The 20,381-nt window shown below is 43.9% G+C and overlaps 1 protein-coding gene across 1 annotated transcript; it reads left to right on the plus strand.

Moving 5' to 3' along the window:
• The first annotated feature begins 13,340 nt into the window (after positions 1-13,340).
• On the plus strand, positions 13,341-19,905 carry AMER2 (APC membrane recruitment protein 2). The gene has a single exon (XM_086935188.1). The coding sequence runs from the start codon at positions 13,560-13,562 to the stop codon at positions 15,168-15,170; it is 1,611 nt and encodes a 536-aa protein (XP_086791314.1). The 5' UTR covers positions 13,341-13,559; the 3' UTR covers positions 15,171-19,905.
• Positions 19,906-20,381: the final 476 nt, after the last annotated feature.

Genomic DNA, 20,381 nt, shown 5'->3' on the forward strand with positions numbered 1-20,381 from the left:
GGAAACACAGCAGCCCTCATTTGCCTGGAACTCAGCAGCATTTGACCCAGTCTCAAACCCCACCCGCATCCAGCGCCTGCATGAGACTGGCATCCAATGACCCACTCTTTACAGGAACTGCTCCTTCTTAATGGATAGAATACAAGCTGTCAGTTTGCCACCTTATTATTCCGAAACCTGCAAACTAATCCGCAGATTGCCTCAAGGTTCATCGCTAAGCCTCACCCTCTTCAACGCATACATGATCTCCCCGGCCAATGTCATCAGCACACACTACATCCTGTCCTACACCAACGACAAAACATTTATACATTCCCTCTAGGACAAGACCCCCAACACAAGAAAAGAGTTCACTGCCTGCATGACTGAATTCACTAACTGGGTGAATGTCAACACCTACAAGGCAGAAGTAGTGATTTTCAGCAAGAACACCTCACTGTGGGACTCAAACTGGCAGCGGGCTGAACTTAGAAATAACAAACAGACCCAACACCCACGCCAGGAACCTCACAATCATCATCGATAGAAACCGGACAAGACCATACAAATGAACGCCATCACTGCATACTGAAACCACACCCTGAAAATGCTGAGGAAGATCTTCAAATGGCTCCCTAGCAACACCAGAAAAACCATCACTCACGCCCTAGTCACCAGCAAGTTGGACTATGGGAACACCTTCTATGGTGGGATTACCAAACAGCTAACTAGAAGACTACAAACCATCCAGACCTCAGCAGCCAGACTCATCCTCAAACTCCCTCACAGAACTCACATCACACCACTCCTCAGGAGAAGCTCTGGCTCCCAATACACAAACACACTCATGTCAAACTCCTTATAGACACATTCAAGGAACCACACAACTTAGGCCCCACCTACTTGAGTCGCATTTCCTTCCACCAACCACCCAGACACCTCCACTCCGCAGCACATCTACTAGCACACATCCTATGCATACACAGAACTAGATCAGCACAATGGGTGATGTCTTTCCTCACTCCTAAAGCTTGGAACAACCTCCTCCTCCATATCAGAGCCTCCTCCTTATTTTTTGAATTCCACAGGAAGCTGAATTAACCGACTTATCATAGGCAGGGCTAGGCACACACACCTGCTCAGTATTAAGATACACTTGCGGGTGAGAGTGTGTTTTACAAATGTACATAACCTAACAAAACACCCCAAGACATTGGCATCATCCTCTACAAGGAAGGGGGTTTAGTAATAGGAAGGCAAAAGTGCCTCAGGTACTTCTTGGAGCAAGGCTCTTCCCTGACCCCCCAGTCCCCCTCCCTCTCCCTCCACCCAGGCCATGCCCCTCATCATACAGTAACTTGTTTTTTTGGTTCACAGGATCTGGGAGAGGATGAAAGAGTGTGCTTAAGAGCAAAGAGGTGAGATATACAGATGGAAGAACTGAGAAAGATGTGTGGAGAAAAAGGGTGTGTCTAACAGACTGAGAAACTTCAGAGGAAAGTAGTGTACAACAAAGAATGTGCGTGACTGGGACACTCTGTAGGACACTACCCCTTCCACAGATCTTAGTAATGTTTAATTCACATTCTCTTATTTTGAATTGAAACATATTTAATTCTAATTCTTCACAACAAAATCCTTGTTACTCATTTATCTGATTCTGCTAATAAGCATGGATAAAACCAATAGGTCAGGCTTGTTTTAGACGCATGCCCAATATTGAGTAATATATGTGGAAAAATAATAGAAAGCTCACAGAGAGGCAACCAAAATCTCGCTTGCGCTGCACACTATGGGAAGTACAGAATTTTAGTTAACATGTTTTAAGTCACACTCTTATTTACATAGGCCACCCCTCATGGAATCATAGTTGCTTTTTTTAGGCCATGCCGCTTTTAGAGGCACCCAGGCCCCACTTTTTCCATTCCTCTTAAAGCCCTGAAGAAAAGCACGTTGTAGAAATGACTTTGATATGTAGCACTTATTCAAGAGTAAACAGAAGCTCTTTGAGATATATGTCTGTTGTTATAAATAGAGTCTCTGGTTGGCAGAGGTATGTACCCTATCCAAGTAGGGACCATAATCCTAGTCAGGGTAAGTCACAACACAATCTCAAATTATCCTGTGCTCATTTATTTATTTATTTATTTATTTATTTATATTCTTATATAGCGCAGGAATCGACCCCCGGTAGCTTGGCACAGAGCAGGCAGGCTTAACTTAAAAGTCAATGTGGAAAGTATTTGGTGCAATAACGCATACAAAAACACTCTGCAGCAGTTTAGAAAAATAAAGAATATGTATCTGGGTAAAACAAGACTAAACGGTCAAAGTCAATCAAGTAGAAGTCAAGATATTGAATTTTGTAGACATAAATGCAATGAAGCGATTAGAAGCAGGTAACGTTAAAAAGGTTACTTCAGGTCGCGAGGACATCGGTGTAAATCCTTAAGTTCAGGCTGACTGCGATAGAGCGCAGGCTGGCTTCAGGGACCCAGTTGGGCCTGCTGTACACAGTGCCTTGCATCTTAGGGCGCAGTCGGGCTGCAAGGCTTTGCGTCGTTCGGCGTGGATTCCGAGAGGCTGTGCAGCGACTTTTAGTGACGTGAGGTTATGTGAGGATTCGCATTGTCTTGCGTAAATTTCCAGAGCGGTCAGCTACGTGGCCAGGCCTTGTGGGGCTTCGTGCTGAGTCGCGTCAGATTTAGCAGAAACTCAGCTGCAGAACCCACTTCTAAGGTCCATAACTTTATAGGAGGTATCTCAGGCAAGGGTAGGACTCACAGAAGGCAGAGTCCAGCACCACCAGCAGATCTGCAGGAAGTCTTTTGTGTCCCTGAGACTTCAAAAACAGGAGGCAAGCTAACAAGCCCTTGGTGATCACTTTAGAGGGAAGACAGAGTCCGGCTCTCAATTTAGAAGATTCAGAAAGGAGCAGGTAGTATGACAACAAGCAGGAAAGCAGTCCTTCCAGAAAAACAGTCCAGTTGAGTCCCTTGAGCAGCACCACAGTTCTTCTGACAGAGATTCGGTGTTGATCCAGAAGTATCTGATTTGGGAGCAGTACTTATACCCAAATGTGCCATTGATGTAGGGGAAACTTCAAAGAGTGGTTTCGAAGTGCATTAGCACCCCTATCAAGCCAGTCCTGTCTTCCAGGTTCTCTACAGGGATCACCAGCCATATGTGTTGGGTCCGGTCATTACTCCTTGATGTCCCGGTGTGAGTCCCCTTCCCTTCTGTCTGCCCAGGCCGGTCATCAGAATGCCGATTTTTGCAGAGGGGTGTTCAGCCACCCCTGGCCTTCCTGGGTGTTTTGGCTGTTTGGGAGGAGTGCACGAATGGGATGAGTCACATCGTCCAGATGGGTATTGGAGACAGGCAGGATGTCACATTGAGCAAAGTTAAGAGCAGAAAAATGCCCTCTGCCTGAAAGTGGCATTTATGCACTAGTAGTTTTAAATACAACCTTACCAGCAAAGCACATTTATCACTACTATTCCACCCACATCAAGCAGGACAAAGTTACTCCCCTGGGATCAGGAACTAACACTTAAAAGCATGTAAGGGAATTCTCAATGCTAGCCTATGAGGGGAGTAGGCCTCATCGTGGAGAAAATTGAAATAGACTGTTTTTCACTACCATGACATGCAACTCAAACAAGCACATGTCTTTCCTGGTCTTACATTTCACCCTGCCCTCTGGGTTCCAAGGGCCGTCCATAGGGGTGACTTATATGTAATATTAGGGGGAGATCAGGGCTTGGCAAGTAGTTTTGACTTAGACATGATTAGGACGATGTGGGTGACACAATCAGTGCTGCAGGCCCACTAGTAGCATTTAATTTACGGGCCCTGGGCACCTTTAGTCTGTCGTGAAGCAATACTCTGAGACAGGAGTATTTTAGGTTCACTTTATTGAAGACTTGAACCCAGAAAAAGAGTTGAGGAGACATGTACAGAGACCTCCTCACAGCCCAGTGCTCTCTCTTCTGGTGACCTCATAGCATTCCACAGCCTGAGAAAGACCCAAGCCCTAGAACCCCATGAGCTCACCAGCAGACTCGAGCTCACAAACACAACACTTCCCCTTCCCTACAAAACAAAACAAAACAAACGTAAGCAAAAGAACACAATAATTACAAAGAGGTGTAAGACCACTTTATACTTTCGATGCATAAGGTAAAGGAAAAAAAAACTACTGTGTCAAGCAGCAAGGAACTGCCGGAGAAGTTACACAATCACATACGTGATAAAGCATAATATAACACAGACTTTTAAACTTGACATATGTGCGTGATATAATCATCCAAACGTTTTGGTTTGACACAGGTTCTACCAGCTCTAGTGACCTTGATACAACTCATCTATCCATCGCCCACACAACTCTACCCTTCTGTAACATTCGAGCTGGCTCTTCGAAAAACAGGAAGTGGGCGGGCACAGGCCCCAGAACTTTGAGGTGAACAGACAGGTAGTGGGACATTGTCGTTGGAACCAAAAGGTGGGTCATTGTAACTCGCTACTAAAGACGGCATTTAGTGAAACAGACTTTCTGAAGAGACAACATCCTCAATCGAATCATACTTTAAAGGGCGAGCATCAACTTCCGGGCCAAAGCCAGCATCTCTGTCGTTCACAACTACATCTGGTACTGCACTGCTATTACCTTTAAACAATGCTATACTCTTGGCATGCTACACTTTGCGATCGCTCAGAAGAGCAGAATTACACAAAATTCTAATTACCTTAAGAGGAGCTAAAAAAGTACTTTCCTCTTTGCGCATCAACCTCCCCTTCTTGACTTTGACAATATCACCAAAACGCAAACACACCTTCTTAGCTCCATGTGACTGGCCATACCTGTTTTTGTACTTCGCCTGACTAATCACAAGGGAATCTCTCACTTTCTTGGCAGACCAGGAGACAGATTTTGTTCCATTCAACCACCCCATGTTGTCCTAAGTATGTGGGGATCTCCCTCTCATAAGCTCAAAAGGAGAATGTCAAGTAGATTCACATTGTTTAACCCTGTATGAACTCACAGTTTTCCTTAACTCATCCTTCCAACCCATGTGATTGCTGATAGCCTACTCAATAATGCCCTTTATGACTCTGATAAAGGCCTCAATGATTCTATTCCCTTCTGGGTGATAAAGGGAAGTAGTTCTATGAACTATCCCTGCTTCCTTAACAAACTTTTTAAACAAATCGCTAACAAATTGTCCTCCATTGTCTGAAATCAGATCCTTAGGTATGCCATTGCGTCCCAAAACCTCAGACAAGCAATGGAACAAGTTTTCCGAATCAGCTCTCTCAACAACCTTGACTGCTGGCCACTTAGAGAAGTGATCAACTAAGACCAGAGTGTACTTCTGTAAACCACTGACATCTCTCACAGGGCCAAAGATATCAATTCCCACTCTCTCCCACGGCATGCCAGGGATGACAACGGGGTGTAAGGGTGATCTGTAACTAAACTCTTATCAGAATTGGCACACTTCACACAAACCATGACAACACTTTCTATGTCCTTGTACACGCCAGGCCACCGGTAAGACTGCTTGATCCTGCTTTTACTTTTCACAATGCCCAGGTGACCCTCGTGGCAGCTTGTTCCCGAAATCCAGGGGTGGAATCAACCTGCCACTCCTGAGTAGAAGACCATCTTCAACAGACAATTCGTTCCTGACCTCCCAAAAAGGAAGCAAGGCACTACTTAAATGGGTTTTCTCTGGCCACCCTACATGAATGCAGTAAATGAGAGTAACTCAATTCTCATCTTGAGAAAGACACTTGATCCGCTCATTGTGAGAAATACTATGCAATTCTTCACCAAAAATTGTAGCCACAAGCCAATCATCCCATTCATTCTTAGCTTCATCAATGACTGCTAACGGATATCTGCTCAGGAAATCAGCAATTCTATTACGAACACAGGGCACATACTTGTTCTCGTACACAAAGTCCAAAAGTTGCACAGACATGCGTGAAATCCTAGGAGTCACATTGCTAAGCCCCTTCAAAGTGAGCACTTTCGTGAGAGGCTTGTGGTCTGCTCTTACAGTGAAACATGTGCCCCATAGGTACTGTCTAAAATGTTTGAGGTCCCAAACACACCCCAGAGCCTCCCTCTCAATAATGGAGTACTTTTCCCCCGTTGGAGTGAGGGCTCTGGAAGCAAACGTAACCACACACTCCGTGCCATCCTCCTGCGCTTAGGATAAGACTACACCTAAACCCCTCCAGCTGGCATCCGTGCTGATGAAACTCTTGAGACTAGGTTCAAAGCCTTTAAGCGTTGGAGCTGAGCAAATATCTTACTTGATGCCATCAAAACTGAGATGTATAAGAACAACAGGAGAAAACCCATAAACCTCGTTGGGATGGGTGTATCATGTGAGCAAAAACAGTTCCCAACAGGTATTATGTAAAGGCAGTTTTAGAAATGTATGCAACAAGCATTACAAAGAAAGGAGGACCAAGGAGTCAAAATGCTTTACAGAAAAGGTAATCTTATTTTCGAGGACAAAAGGAAAAAACTTCCATGGATCAATACAGTTAGAACAGCACTGTACAGAGTGGATCTTGTGACAACCCAGTGACACTTGGTGCAAGTGTTATATACAATCAGTGATAAGTGAGTGTGCAAGTGTTAAAAACAACAGCAACGGCGACGCATTGGCCAGAGTAAAAACATCAAATAATGGCTCCAACAGAGACAAGTTACAATCACTCGAAACACAATTCTTTATATGGGAGCACAAGACGTGATATGCGTCGTAAAATTCAAGCTGTCTAGTCGACGGCGTTTCGATCCCCTTTAGTCGGGATCGTCATCAGGACGGGGTTGTCGATGGGAACAGTGACTTAAGTTCAGGCAGGAGAGCGTAGTTGAAATCCGGTCTAGGAACTCAATGGTCCGAAGTAACTGAATGTTTCTTCTGTCTGGGCAGCAAGTGCTGTTGGCTGGGTCTGACTTAATCAGGGTTGTAGGCCGTAACCGGGGCTCTGCTGACAGGCGGGCTGCAGGCAATGAATGCGGGAGCTGCCGCATTCATTGCCTGCAGCCCGCCTGTCAGCAGGATTTCAACTACGCTCTCCTGCCTGAACTTAAGTCACTGTTCCCATCGACAACCCCGTCCTGATGACGATCCCGACTAAAGGGGATCGAAACGCCGTCGACTAGACAGCTTGAATTTTACGACGCATATCACGTCTTGTGCTCCCATATAAAGAATTGTGTTTCGAGTGATTGTAACTTGTCTCTGTTGGAGCCATTATTTGATGTTTTTACTCTGGCCAATGCGTCGCCGTTGCTGTTGTTTTTAACACTTGCACACTCACTTATCACTGATTGTATATAACACTTGCACCAAGTGTCACTGGGTTGTCACAAGATCCACTCTGTACAGTGCTGTTCTAACTGTATTGATCCATGGAAGTTTTTTCCTTTTGTCCTCGAAAATAAGATTACCTTTTCTGTAAAGCATTTTGACTCCTTGGTCCTCCTTTCTTTGTAATGCTTGTTGCATACATTTCTAAAACTGCCTTTACATAATACCTGTTGGGAACTGTTTTTGCTCACATCAAAACTGAGATGGCATTCCTCACTCCAAACAAATTTCTACTTTTTTTTGCAGCTGTCTAATGCAAAACATTTTGTCGGAGAAATTGTAGACGAACTTAGAATAAAATTCGGCCAGACCTAAGAAGGCTCTGACCGCCTCTTTGTTCTGAGGAACAGGCGCTTTTCTGATGGCATCCACCGATTCGGACTTTGGACAAATCCCTAACGAACTGATCTCATGCCCCAAGTACGGTATGCTCTTCCTTGCAAACTTGTATTTTGACTCCTCCGCAGATAAACCATTCAGCTCCAGAGTCTGAAGCACCTCAAACAGAACCTTTTCATGTTCAGCCCTATTTGATCCCACGACTAGAATGTCATCCTGGAAGAAGACAACATTCTTCATGTCTTTATAAATTAGGTACATAAGGCGTTGGAATATGGCGGTGGCAGATGCCAACCCAAACGGGACCCGTTTGAACTGGAAAATGCCAATGGGGGTGACGAAAGTAGTGAGGTGTCTGCTGCTCTGATGCAGAGGCACCTGATGGTAAGCAGAGGTCAGGTCTATTGTAGAGAACCATTCCATGTTCCTTGTAACGGACAACAATTCTGACATCCTGGGATGAGGGAATACATCTACAAAGATGTTTTTTTTGAGCTCTCTCAATTCCACACATAAACGGATCCAGCCGTTAGCCTTGAGCAACCCAATCCGAAGACTCAACACGCTCAATTAGCTCATTGTCCACCAATTTCTGAATTTCACCCATCACCTCTTCCTTGATACCGATAAGAATATTTTGTCACCTTGTGGATACAATGACAAGTGTCCTTTTTCAGAATTATCTTGTGTGAGAAACCTTTCAGCTCACCCACACACCCAGAGAATACCATGGGAAACTTAGTTACCACCTCACCAAAGGCATCCTCCTTCCTTTCTACCACGCTTAGAACAGGATCGTGCTGTTGGGATCAAGTAGAATACCCAACTTTCCTTAGTCCCACCAACCCACGACACAAGGTCCTGGAGCAGACACGTAAAGTTTGCATTCTGCTTGCCTCCTTTAAATTCAAAAGGAAGCTTGTGAAAACCCAATAAATCAATTGGCTCGCCCGTCTAGCTCACAGAATGCACATCAGGGGTTTCTAACTTCTCACCACTTTTCTCCCTGAAGGAATCAACCCAGGTATTATTATTGATGATGGTGTAGGGTGAGCCAGAGTCAGCCATAAGGGTTACCAACACACCACCTACAACAATTTTGCATACAGGCTTTTTTCTTTGTCTGCCCTCTGCTCCATAAGACCCTGCATGTAAACACAGAACACGAGTCTTTCACATCAGATTCCAAGCTCTCCTCCCCCTGCTCCAGCTCATTCACCACACATTTCACAGACTTGTTTTTTTTACAAACATGTGCATAATATCCAGTTACCCTGCACTTGGCACACTTCTGCCCTAACGCAGGACACCATTTATCATGTGCCAAATGTGACGAGCTGCTACACCTGTAACATTTGCCTTTTAAGTCAGAATACTCATTCTTCTGGCTTTGTTTGTACCCTCCTTTCTCATTTACAAGATCGTTTTCATTTTTCTTCTTCGCCTGTCCGTTGACCGGTGAATGGCTCCCTTTTACTAATCTGACCATCTCTTCGCTATTATCAACTTTGCTGGACGCCACAACAGCATTGGCATACCTAGAAGTAAGTTCAGACTTGGTGATGATAGCAGTAATTCCACGTAGACTTGCTTCCCCATTTACCCAAAGTTGGTCCTGAAGATGAGGGTTGTTACAATGCATAACTACCTGGTCACGGATTAACTTCTCTTCTATAATTCCAAATTTAGATGATAAAGCTAATTTCCTTAAGGCAGCCACAAAATCCTCTATTTTCTTGCTAGGACCTTGTTTATGGTGGGAAAAATTAAAGTGATGCACATACAGTGGGTGCAGAATAAGCGTCTAAATCTGATATGGCCTGTGTAAAAAAAACATTGCCTTCATCACCTGCCCTAGGCCTCTTTTCAATGCGATTGTAAACCCGTAATCCACCTAGACCCAAACAATGCAAAACAATTTTTTTCTTCCTTTCAAGAGACAGTTCTTTACTTAATTAATAAGGTAATCTTTCCACTCTTCCCATTTAAGGCTACTAACGTCATCATCCCTCACCATAAAGGGTTGTGGAGCAGGAAGATTAATTGTGGCCAAAACTACCAACCACAAGAGAACTGAAGAAAGTATGAGGAAGGTATTCTGCCCTAATAGAACAGACAGATATGCTTATTGGAGAAAAAAAACACATATAAAAAAAGATGAAAGTACCTTGTATCAGTGCACCCAAGCACTTCAAGTGAAACACGTAGCTAGTGTCAGTAAAAAAAAACGCTCATGAAATTAGTGTGAAACACAAGGTGTGAGGTTACCGTGTCAATAAGAACTCGCCCTCCTTAAACCTCCACCGGAGGTGCAGTCATCATGTGACGTGCAGGGTGTGTGTATTACCGTGACAAAAAATGTCTGGTACCTTTTAAACGTCCGCGGGAGGTGTAGATATGTGACACGCAAGGTGTGCGCGTCACTGTGACCGAAAGTGAGAACAGCTTCCCTTGTGCCTCCACCGGAGGTGTAAATACGTGACACGCAATGTGTGCACTTCACCTTGACTGGAAGCGAGGACTGCTTCCCTTGTGCCTCTGCCAGCTTCTCCACAGGTTCTGCCTCCTTTGTTTAAGATGCACGCACAGGCTTGCGCGTATCCTTCAATCGCCCCACTCAAGATGGCCGCCTTGACGTCCATGTTGCATGCGTAGCATGCATGAAGACATCTCACGTTCTTGGTGTCGTCTGAAAGGGAACTGGATAGTGCTTTGTTCTTCCACAGCGCAAAAATGTCACACTGGGTATGACGAAGGGGGGGCCACGCACAAACCACCAGAAGTTCTTTGCGAGCCCAACAGTCAACAGACCATTAGTAAAGGAAATAAATTAAGGTACTTACATCATGCACCTTTACTTTTAAGTTCCAATGTACATTGAAGTTCCCAAAGTGTGTAGGCTTTTGATTTCTCCTCACGCTGTCACAAATAAAATTCATTTAATTCCTGGGATGGAATCGACGACGGCAGTCACTGACGGGTGTGTTCGTAAGGGTTCAAGTTGCTTGTTGCCATTGTCATGAAGCAATACACTAAGACAGGAGTATTTTAGGTTCAGTTTATTGAAGTCTTGAACCCAAAACACGTTGAGGAGACACGTAGAGACCTTGTCACAGCCCGGTACTCTCTCCTCTGGTGACCTCATAGCATTCCACAGCCCAAGGAAGACCCGAGCCCCGGACCCCCATGAGCTCACCAGCAGGCTCGAGCTCACAAACACAACATACTGCCTTTCCTAGGGACTTATAAGTACATTAAATATGCCAATTGGGTATTATCCAATATTACCATGTTTTTGGGGAGAGAGCACAAGCACTTTAGCACTGATTAGCAGTGCAAAAGTGTTCAGAATTGTAGAGCCAGCACAAATGGGTACAGAAAATGGAGAGAGGAAGGTGAAAAAAGTTAGGGGAAGCCCCTCCCAAGTCTGTGAGGGCTAACAGCTGTTCTTTTTGAGAAAACAGATAACACAGGAGTGGCACAGAATGCCCAGCCCCTATTCATCTAATTGAGTGATGATACGAAAAAAAATAAAGAATAAAGGCCCATTAAATGGAAGTTGAGTTAAGCGCAGCCGACTCAAATGTATATCACATTCATGGACGTTTTTAATGAAGAATTTAAATGCACACAATTGGGTTTCTGTCATTCACGCACTGTTGTCGGAACTCGTGTAATACTCAATGAGCTAGTTATATCAGACGTAAAACACCTGTTAAAAAAACACTGCTAATTAACCTACAATGTATTATACTTAATAGATGTGTACTACGCTGGAACTAAACCTGCTTTTGAACGGTAGAAAGGGTTTAACTTATTACATAGTGTACGCTACCGCATGTATCTAGTCTCGTCACTCTGAACAAGCTTTGTTTCATTGTTATTGAAAAACGTGCGCTAAATGTTAAAAGAGATGTGAATGACGAATAGTAAACTCACTGATCTATCTTGTCAGTTGAAGCAGTCAGATCGAATTGAAATGTGCAATTCCGTGTAGCATGGCATGTGTCAGGTGTGCCATACAGATGTCTCTTCCTGATAATGAACAGGCAAGCGGTAACCATGATGGCTGCAGTGTGATCGCAGCTAAAACTACGGCCTTAGTGGTATCCTTAGCCAAATTATCGAAGAAACTTTCAGGACCAACCTTTGCCCCTTTATTAGAAGTCCTTAGAGCTAAATAGGGGCCAACACTTTCTTATGGCATAGAGACCTTTAAAGGCAAAATGAATACTGCTCTTAACAAATATACAACTAAAATCTATAGGAAGCTACTTCATTTACCGAGTGTTGCTTCCCCTGCTCAGATTAGACTAGAGCTGGGATTAACCAACTATGAAGCCTCTAACGTCGGTACTTACCTTAAGCTATGTCATAAACTAAGACAGGCCGAATCAGGCACGCTAGAATCCCTAATATGGAATGAAATAAACGAGACTAATCCAGGGGGAACATTTGGGCGCCTTCTGAATGATTACATTCATCAAATGTCAGCTGCCGATCTTTGGGCCCTCAACCCCAGCCAGACTGTCTTTAAAACCATAATCAATAAATGCGTCAGACTGAAATCTCTGGCTTCAGACAAAGCTCTTGTCACGAAACGCAGTCACTCCTGGGCGATAGTTAATTCCTACAAACGATTGACCCCTGCGGCCTACCTCTCTACGACATTTGCACTTTATTTAAAGCGCTGTCTGATTGCCCTAAGATTGGGAGACTGGCGTTTTCTTCAAAATCTTCCCACCTGGCGTCGTAAGAAGGAAGACACAACATGTAGAGGATGCGGGTCAACAACAGAAACAATCCTGCACGTGCTCTGCATCTGTCCCTCATTCAATCTCCAGCGTCGATACCTGCTCAAGCCAGAATGGAACAGGCTTGGTATTCGGACCTGTAGGCACGCCATCATCGCTGCTCTGTCTCCAGATAATATTGTTTTAAATATAAATCTGTCTAAATTTATTCAGTATGCCTATCGCAATTTAGATAAAATGGACATTGCTGAGGCCATATAGCTGATTACTAAGACGGAACCTGCATTTTAAAAGCCTTGCAATAACGGGGAGAGTTAATTTACAAATTGAAAGGTTTTTAACTAACATACTTCGGTCTTATTTTTTTCTTTTATCATCTTTTATTCATAAAACTGTACACAATGTGATTTGTGCAATCTTTTAAAGATATGTTTTTTATATCTAAATAAAGAATTACCATTAAAAAAAAAATGATGGCTTCTTTCTTGGAAGAGCCATGCTCCACAACAAAGACATTTTTATGAGGGGCAGGTCTGAATCATAATATATCTTCTCACAAATTCACCACTTTACGTGTTTTGCTTTTTGTACCATTACTCTTTTAATAAACAGTGCTTGGGGTTCACACTCGCGACTAAGGAGAGGGAAGCCTGCAGTCTCTCCGGGCATAAAACCACCTTTTCGAGGGCACCTGACGTGCAACGCGCTGCATGCTGTGGAGGCAACCCTCCCCGCAGGGTGGGAGATACGCCACAAATGGCAGGCAACGGCCGGCTGCTTCTGTTATATAATCTCTTTAGTGGGAGGGGAGAGGGTGCTGCGTGATATCACGGAGCAGAGGGGCGTACGTGTGCTGTTTGTTAGCCGGGGTGTGCGTTTGGAGCGGCTGACAGGACCCTTTCCCTGACGAAAGCACGCGCGCCCTTTCTGGTTTCCATGGAGACGCCCAGGAGCTCGCGCTGCAGCTTCCATTGAGCCGAGGAGCATCATCAGCACCAGCAGCTGCAGCTGCAGCAGGGCGAGCCGTCCGCGCGCCGCTTCAACGGCCGCGCTAGGCGGCAAATAACGGCAGCTGCGCACGGCGCGGGCCATGGATCTGCAGGACTGCGGCCCTGAGAACTCGGAGGCGCCAACCGGCAAAATGAACCGAACCGCCTTCAAGCTCTTCGTCAAGCGCAAGTCGGGCAGCGCCATGCCAAGCATCTTCGGGGTGCGCAGCAAAGGCGAGGCGGCCAAAGGGAAAGGGTTGCCCAGAAGCCAAACGCACGACGGGCTGGCCGCGGAGGCCGCAGCGGTGTTGGAGAGCAGTAAAAAGGAGGAAAGCTCCCATACCGAGACACCTCCTGGCGTTAGCTACGACCCCAAGCCCGTCCCTGCACCCAAGACTCATGGCTTTTTCTCCTTGCTTCGGAAGGGCGGCGGCGGGGGAAAGGGTGAGCCGGGCCCCCAGCAGCAGCCGACATCGGAGAGTAAGGCCGGTAAACAAAGGCGTGGGGGGTTGCGGGGGCTTCTAAGCGGCATGCAGCGCTGGCGGCGGGGCTCCGAGCCGCCCCCGGTGGAGCCGCTCAGCGCTTCTCTGACCGCCAGTATGGAGCGTATCCCCGAGGAGCCCCCTCCGCCGCCCCCCGAGGAAGAGCCCCGGGAGGCTGAGGACGACGAGTCCCCGCTCTCTTCGCTCCACATTGAGGACATTATCCAGGAGGCGGAGGGCCGAGCAGGCGAGGAGGAGGAAGATGAGACGCTTTGCCAGGGCCCCGAGGACGAGGAGGCGCCGCTGGAGGAGCTGCCGGGCCCCATGGAGGATGAGGGCGTACTGGAGGAGCTCCCCGCGGAAGAACCACCGCCGCCTCCTGTGCATACCCTGGTGCCCCTGGCCGCCCTGGAGCCGCCTCACGCCGAGCTGACGGTAGAGCGCGCGGGGCTGCTGTTCACAGACGCGGCGTCGCTCAAAAGCTTCGACTCTCTGACTGGCTGCGGGGACATCACTGCGGAGCCCGAGGAGGAGCGGCCGGGAGAGCCCGAGGTGGAGGTCGTAGAGGAAGAAGAGCCCCCGCCACAGGAGCCCGCTGCCCCTGAGCCTGCTCCGGCCGAGCGGGCGCTGCCCCCGCTCATCTATCAGGGCGGCGGCGAGGAGATGGCTAGTCCCGAGGGCGTCGACGACCCAGAGTTGCAGGACTTTTGGGAGGGGCTGCCCCGACCACAGGAGCAAGAGGCACCTGTCATTGACAGCCCCCCTCTTTCAACCGAGGACAGGCCGTCCCCTAAGGGCTCCCCTAGCCCTACAGAGGATCCGCCAACCCCAGAGCTGGTCAGCCCCAGTCGTCTGGAGGAGGAGAGGGTGTCGAGGGGGAGCTGCAGCGGGGAGGCCCTTTATGACCTCTCCCCGGAGCCCAGAGAACAACGGGCGCTGCCTGAGCATACCTCTGCCCCCGTTACCCTTACCAAACCCCCGTCACCGGCTACAGCCACTTGCCCCCAAAAAGCCACAGCGGGAGGAGGTGCCAAAGACTCAAGGATCCCCATCAGCCGTAAACACCTGCCCGTGCAGTGCTCGCAGCCCGGCCAGCAGCCAACCAGTAAAAGTGAGATCCCCAGAACAAAAATCCCCGTATCCAAGGTGCTGGTGCGTAGGGTCAGTAATAAAGTCATAACTGGCACAACCTATAAGACTTCAACTCTCCAGGACACTGGTAAAAAGTAGACCTAAGGTCAAATTTGACTGCTGTGCAGAACCATCAAATAAGAAAGAGCCACACTTGAAAAGTGTACTCCTCGTAGGGTCTGGTAACTAAAACGGAAAGCATGTTTTGGGACCCACAGATTTTCTTGTCCTAAACTTAAATATGAGCAGCTGAGCACTTTTCTTTCTGAAAGCACTGAACCTTTTGAGATCACATTCACAGACCTATGCCAGAATTACAAATATGCTGGTTTGTCTAGAACTCACCAATTGTATTTTAGTTTAAAGTTACAACAGGTCTGTTGCATAGACTTGTTCTGTTTTTTTGTTTGTTGAACCTTAACTGAGTACAGGCTCTAACAAACTCTAAAACAAGATTGGCCAGCGGACAACTGTCAAGTGTTTGCACTCTGCAAAGAGAGGTGGGGTTATCTAACTGTAGGAGGGGTTTTGAGCAGGGAATAGTTGGCAAAGATTCAGATCCATACGTTTAATATTTGTTCAGACTTCCTAATCCGGATCAGGGAAGCATTATTACTTTCAAACTTATTTCTTCAGTAGTTTTATACAGACACTTTTCCAGCATAATTTGCAGTAGAAGCACTGTTTACATGTTGCCACTTTTTATGGAAAAAATATAACATTGTACGACTGGAATCCAAATCACTTTTAAATGGTGTTCTTAAAGCTGTTTGCAAATTCGTTATAGTGTGACATCACTAATGCACTCCTCTCTGCCACACGATTTTTGTTAATTTTTTACACTTTCTTTTGTAGAGAATTGTGATCAGACCCACTCATGTATTTTTTTTTAAGTAATAATAATTAAAACACAGAATATGCAAGAAGGATTTTAATAAGAACAATAAACTAAGTCTGATTCATTGCTTATGGACCACAGCAGATGTCAGCTATACTTGATAACCATTTTAATAATTTAATTTGCACTTCAGTTTAAAGGTATCCTGTATAAAGGTACATGCATGTTGTAACGGAAAGAGTATGTGACTTAAGAGGTGAGAGTTGAAGTTAACGTTTATTAGATCTTCTCTACTGTTCAAGTCCAATATCCATAGTCTACACAAAATTATCACTTATTCTGAGGACACGGGTTGCATGGTGTATAGTGAGCCACATAGTTTTAAATCCTTGTGCAACAACATTTTTCACATTACAACATTTTTTATACATGTTTTCCCTTTGTTGTGATAGATGGCTTGTAACCCCACTTTTGTACTTCTAAAATGGGTTATATTTGTGTAACCTGCTTAATGACGTGCAACAAACAATCACCTACCAACAACTTAACTGAATGTCCATCAAATGGAATGGGCACCTGAGTAGGGTAAATTGAATGAGACCCAATTTTTACTTGTATCAACAGCTCGAAGAAAAAAAAAAGAATTACTGTGAAGTCTTGGTTGTGTCAAATTAGAAAGTCTTTAGTTACTTTCCTCATAAACAAGTTTTTCATCAAAAATGTCTTTTTAAACCAATTTATCCAAAGAATATTAAATATTGGAAACAGCCAGTGTATTTTGTTCATTCTTGCATAACTTCTTCACAGCTGTAAACCAGAATTATGTAAAATTGATACAATTTAAATTACATTAAAACATTTATTCATCACATGATAAAACACAATGTGCCGTAACATATGGTGACAGATAAAGCTCACCATAAGTTATGATACATTGTGGCTTATGTAGTGAATACACGTTTTTGATGTATATTTTATTTTAAAATGATCAATTTTGTAGTATTATGGTTTACAGCTCTGAAGAGGTTGAAAGTTTAGCAAGCAGGAACGAAACACACCAGCTGTTTTTTTTCTTCTCCCCCCCCTCGATATTTAACAATCTACAAGTGAAGGTTGGGTGTAGTTGAATTGATTCTACAGAAGTTCCTCTCCCATAAGATGTGTATGATTGATTTGCAAGCTTTTGGGCGGCTGGTTCATAGGGGTGGGCACTGTTGTATACACATACTGTAGACCTAGGAAATGCTGAATTTAACCCACAGATGTCACTGTAAATTCTCTACTTAACCCATCCTTTGTCGGTTTACCTTCATGTAGTTATCGGGTATCATTTCGTTTGTGTACAGTTAGACTCTTCATTGTACTATGAGAAATATGTAGGCTTTGTAAGGGATAATTCATTGTTATCGCATAGGTAGGTAGTTGGCTCTTTTCCTCAGGAAACACAACCAAGCAGCACTATTTCTCATCTAGGTTGAAGCTTGGGGTTTGTATCCTGGAATATCCTTTTAGAAAGGGAATGTGTGTGCATTTACAGGACAGGCCAATCATTTTTACAAAGTATTGTCCTATTTTGTCTTTCCGATTGCATGTTCATATATATTTTGGTAGTCCTGAATTTGATTGAGTTAACAATAAGATTCATTCTGATTCATGTAGCTTACTGCCACCAGTTGAGGAGCCATGTTTTGTTTTCGTTGTGAAGTCTTTGGTGACAGTGTGCTGGAATACAACTATATTTCTCATAGGGATGCCTTTTTGACCTAGGTCTATCAGCCATTCTTTTAGTGTTGTTTCCCATCTACAGCCCTACTTGCGTTAGTGTGCTGTAATTGAATATAGGGGTGTGGCGAATAGCTTCACAATTTAAAGTTATGAGAACTATGGTATTACTGAAAGTGGTTGCACACAGAAAATGCTCTTGATAGCTAATAATTTGATTTGTTGAATTTTAATGCATGAAAGCACATAGCATCGGACCGAATTGAAAAATAATAATTTGATGAAACTCTGTTTCAAGTGCTTATACTCATGCAAACATGTAGAAATGTCTAAGGGCTTATTAGTCGTGTATATATGGCAGGCCTTGGCTATGCCACTTGCTAAAGGCTGTTCTTTATTCACAGTGCTTTGGGCTGGGGCTCATTTCACTTCAAGCCTACCATAAAAGTGATTGGGCAGATGCACACGGAGCAAACATTCCTAATTTGTCCGAAGTCAAGCCTGCCTATTAATTTGTCATGTTATAATTTTTTCTTGGCAGTTGCTGCTCTAAAACTCGATTCTCCATATTTTGTTCCATGTAAAATGTGAATATTTTAGGCAAATGGGTGTCTTTAAGGACATTGACTTGGATAGTGACTTGATACTGGTAATCATCCCGTGTATTACATATTTCTTTTCAGTTCTTGTAACACTTCATGCTGTTGGACTTTGCTTGTAACTATGATTTGATATGAACTGCTTTAATTTAGTTCACAATTTAATTTTGCAGTATTTTTGTTACTTTTTTAAGGTGTAAGCTTTATTCTTTGAGGATTTGCATTTGTCAGTACAGTGTAACACTGCCACTTTTTTCACTTTTGGACTGGAAAAATAGCATTTACTGCAAAAGACGTGGTGTGCGGTCGGAGATCCAAGGTATGTTTGTGTTAGAGGCACATAATATTCCTGTGCCTTTTGAGCAAATACATAAGAGGAAACCCTGATGTGAAAAGAACAGAACTAGTAAAATGTTTTTATAATATTTCAGACAAGATATCCCCTGTATGAGTAACAATTTATCAAGGATCATTAAATAATCTAGGCTGGAAAACTTTGTAAGAAACCAATTCTTATTACAGATTGATGTGATCTTTCCAGTAACAATCTGACATACCCTACTACAGCTTTTGTAACTAACCATGGAACTCTTTACATATTTATACAATTGTGAATAGTATCATGAACAATAGAATTTGTTTTTATTGTGATGATCATTTAACCCTGAATGTTTACTTTCACTAGTGAATTGGGAACAATGGAAACAATAAATGGTCTGCTCTTGAAGAGCAACTTGTAGGATAAGCAGTGATATTGTTACAATTTCCTAAAGAAGTCCAGAACTTGGTTCTCATGAAACATACAGTTGTCCTTTTGCCAGTGATATGATTTTTTTTAATGTTCCTTAATTGGAGCATCTTACTCATCTATATCTAATGTTTTACTTAGATGTAATGTCTGAGATGATACAGATTAACCATGCATAGAATACATGATTTTGTGAATGCATACTGTGCGCACCCGTGCATGTATGTTTGTGTATGTCTTTGTACATATGTTTCATATTTATGCATGCATATTTCTGTATATAGTGTTAAAAACTATTCTTGTAGCACAGATTGCAAAATGTTGTTTCTATAAAATGAGGAATTCCTAGCCGAACATCAGCTCCCCTACGTTTGAACTTAAGTCGGAGAAGATGGAATTGAAGAGATATAAGCATGTACAATGTTCTAATGTACTTAGGGACCTTTAATTTGGTTAAATCCAGACTGTGCTGCCTGCCTCTTGAGCAGTGGATTGGAACAATCCTAAAGTACTGATCTAAAGATAATTGAATTTTACTTATGTGCCTGGCGAGACTTCTGAAAGGCATTTTGTGTGGTTAATGGCTAAACAGATGTATGTAGAGTGGCAGCACTTGCCAAGAATTAAATTGTTAAGTTCAAAGGCAGAACTCCTGACTGCTTTTGATTTAGTGGTAGCCTAAAATCTTTGTTTTTGTCCTACTTCTGTTTCTCCATTACAAGGTCTCAAATCCAGAAAGCAATTTTTCTTTAACTTTTTATTTCTTTATCTACATCTATTTTCTTTAAAAATTGGTCTATTCAAGAGATAAGGTCTTGATGGCTCCTCCATCGCATATTTATGTATGTCAAGTAAGACTAAACATTTCCTGCATAGATTGACTAACCAACTGCCAGATCACATTAAAATGCTATGGTTGACTGAAATTACCCAAAGTGGTTTCGCTCTTTGTACCATACATTGGGGCTGATTCATCAAATCGTGTAAGTAAGGGTTACACTGTTAAAGTACTGTTTTATATACTCTTGCATGCCATTTGAGACTTGGACCCAAAATGTTCAACTCCCCACTAGTAAAAGTACAAAGAGGTTTTAGTCCTTTTCTGTTTGAACTAAATGTATATTAATATTCCCTGTATTTGTTTTGGATCCAATTCACAAGGCCATGTGAAAGGGCCCCTTTTTGCTCTACTAGATTTCAGTATACAATATTCAAGCTTAAGTCCTACATGTATTTACTGCTGAGAATAGGATTGTCCAACATGTTGCTCCGTTTGCATTCTGTAAGGTTTGTTATGAGTGACACCGTAAATTATGACCCCTCTGCAAACACCTGTTTACGCAGGGATCGCAATTATGAATGTTGCGATATTTGTTATACCTGGTAGCTACCGAGTGCCATAG

This window comes from Lissotriton vulgaris, chromosome 8 (assembly GCF_964263255.1).
Source record: "Lissotriton vulgaris chromosome 8, aLisVul1.2, whole genome shotgun sequence".
NCBI classification, from domain to species: domain Eukaryota; kingdom Metazoa; phylum Chordata; class Amphibia; order Caudata; family Salamandridae; genus Lissotriton; species Lissotriton vulgaris.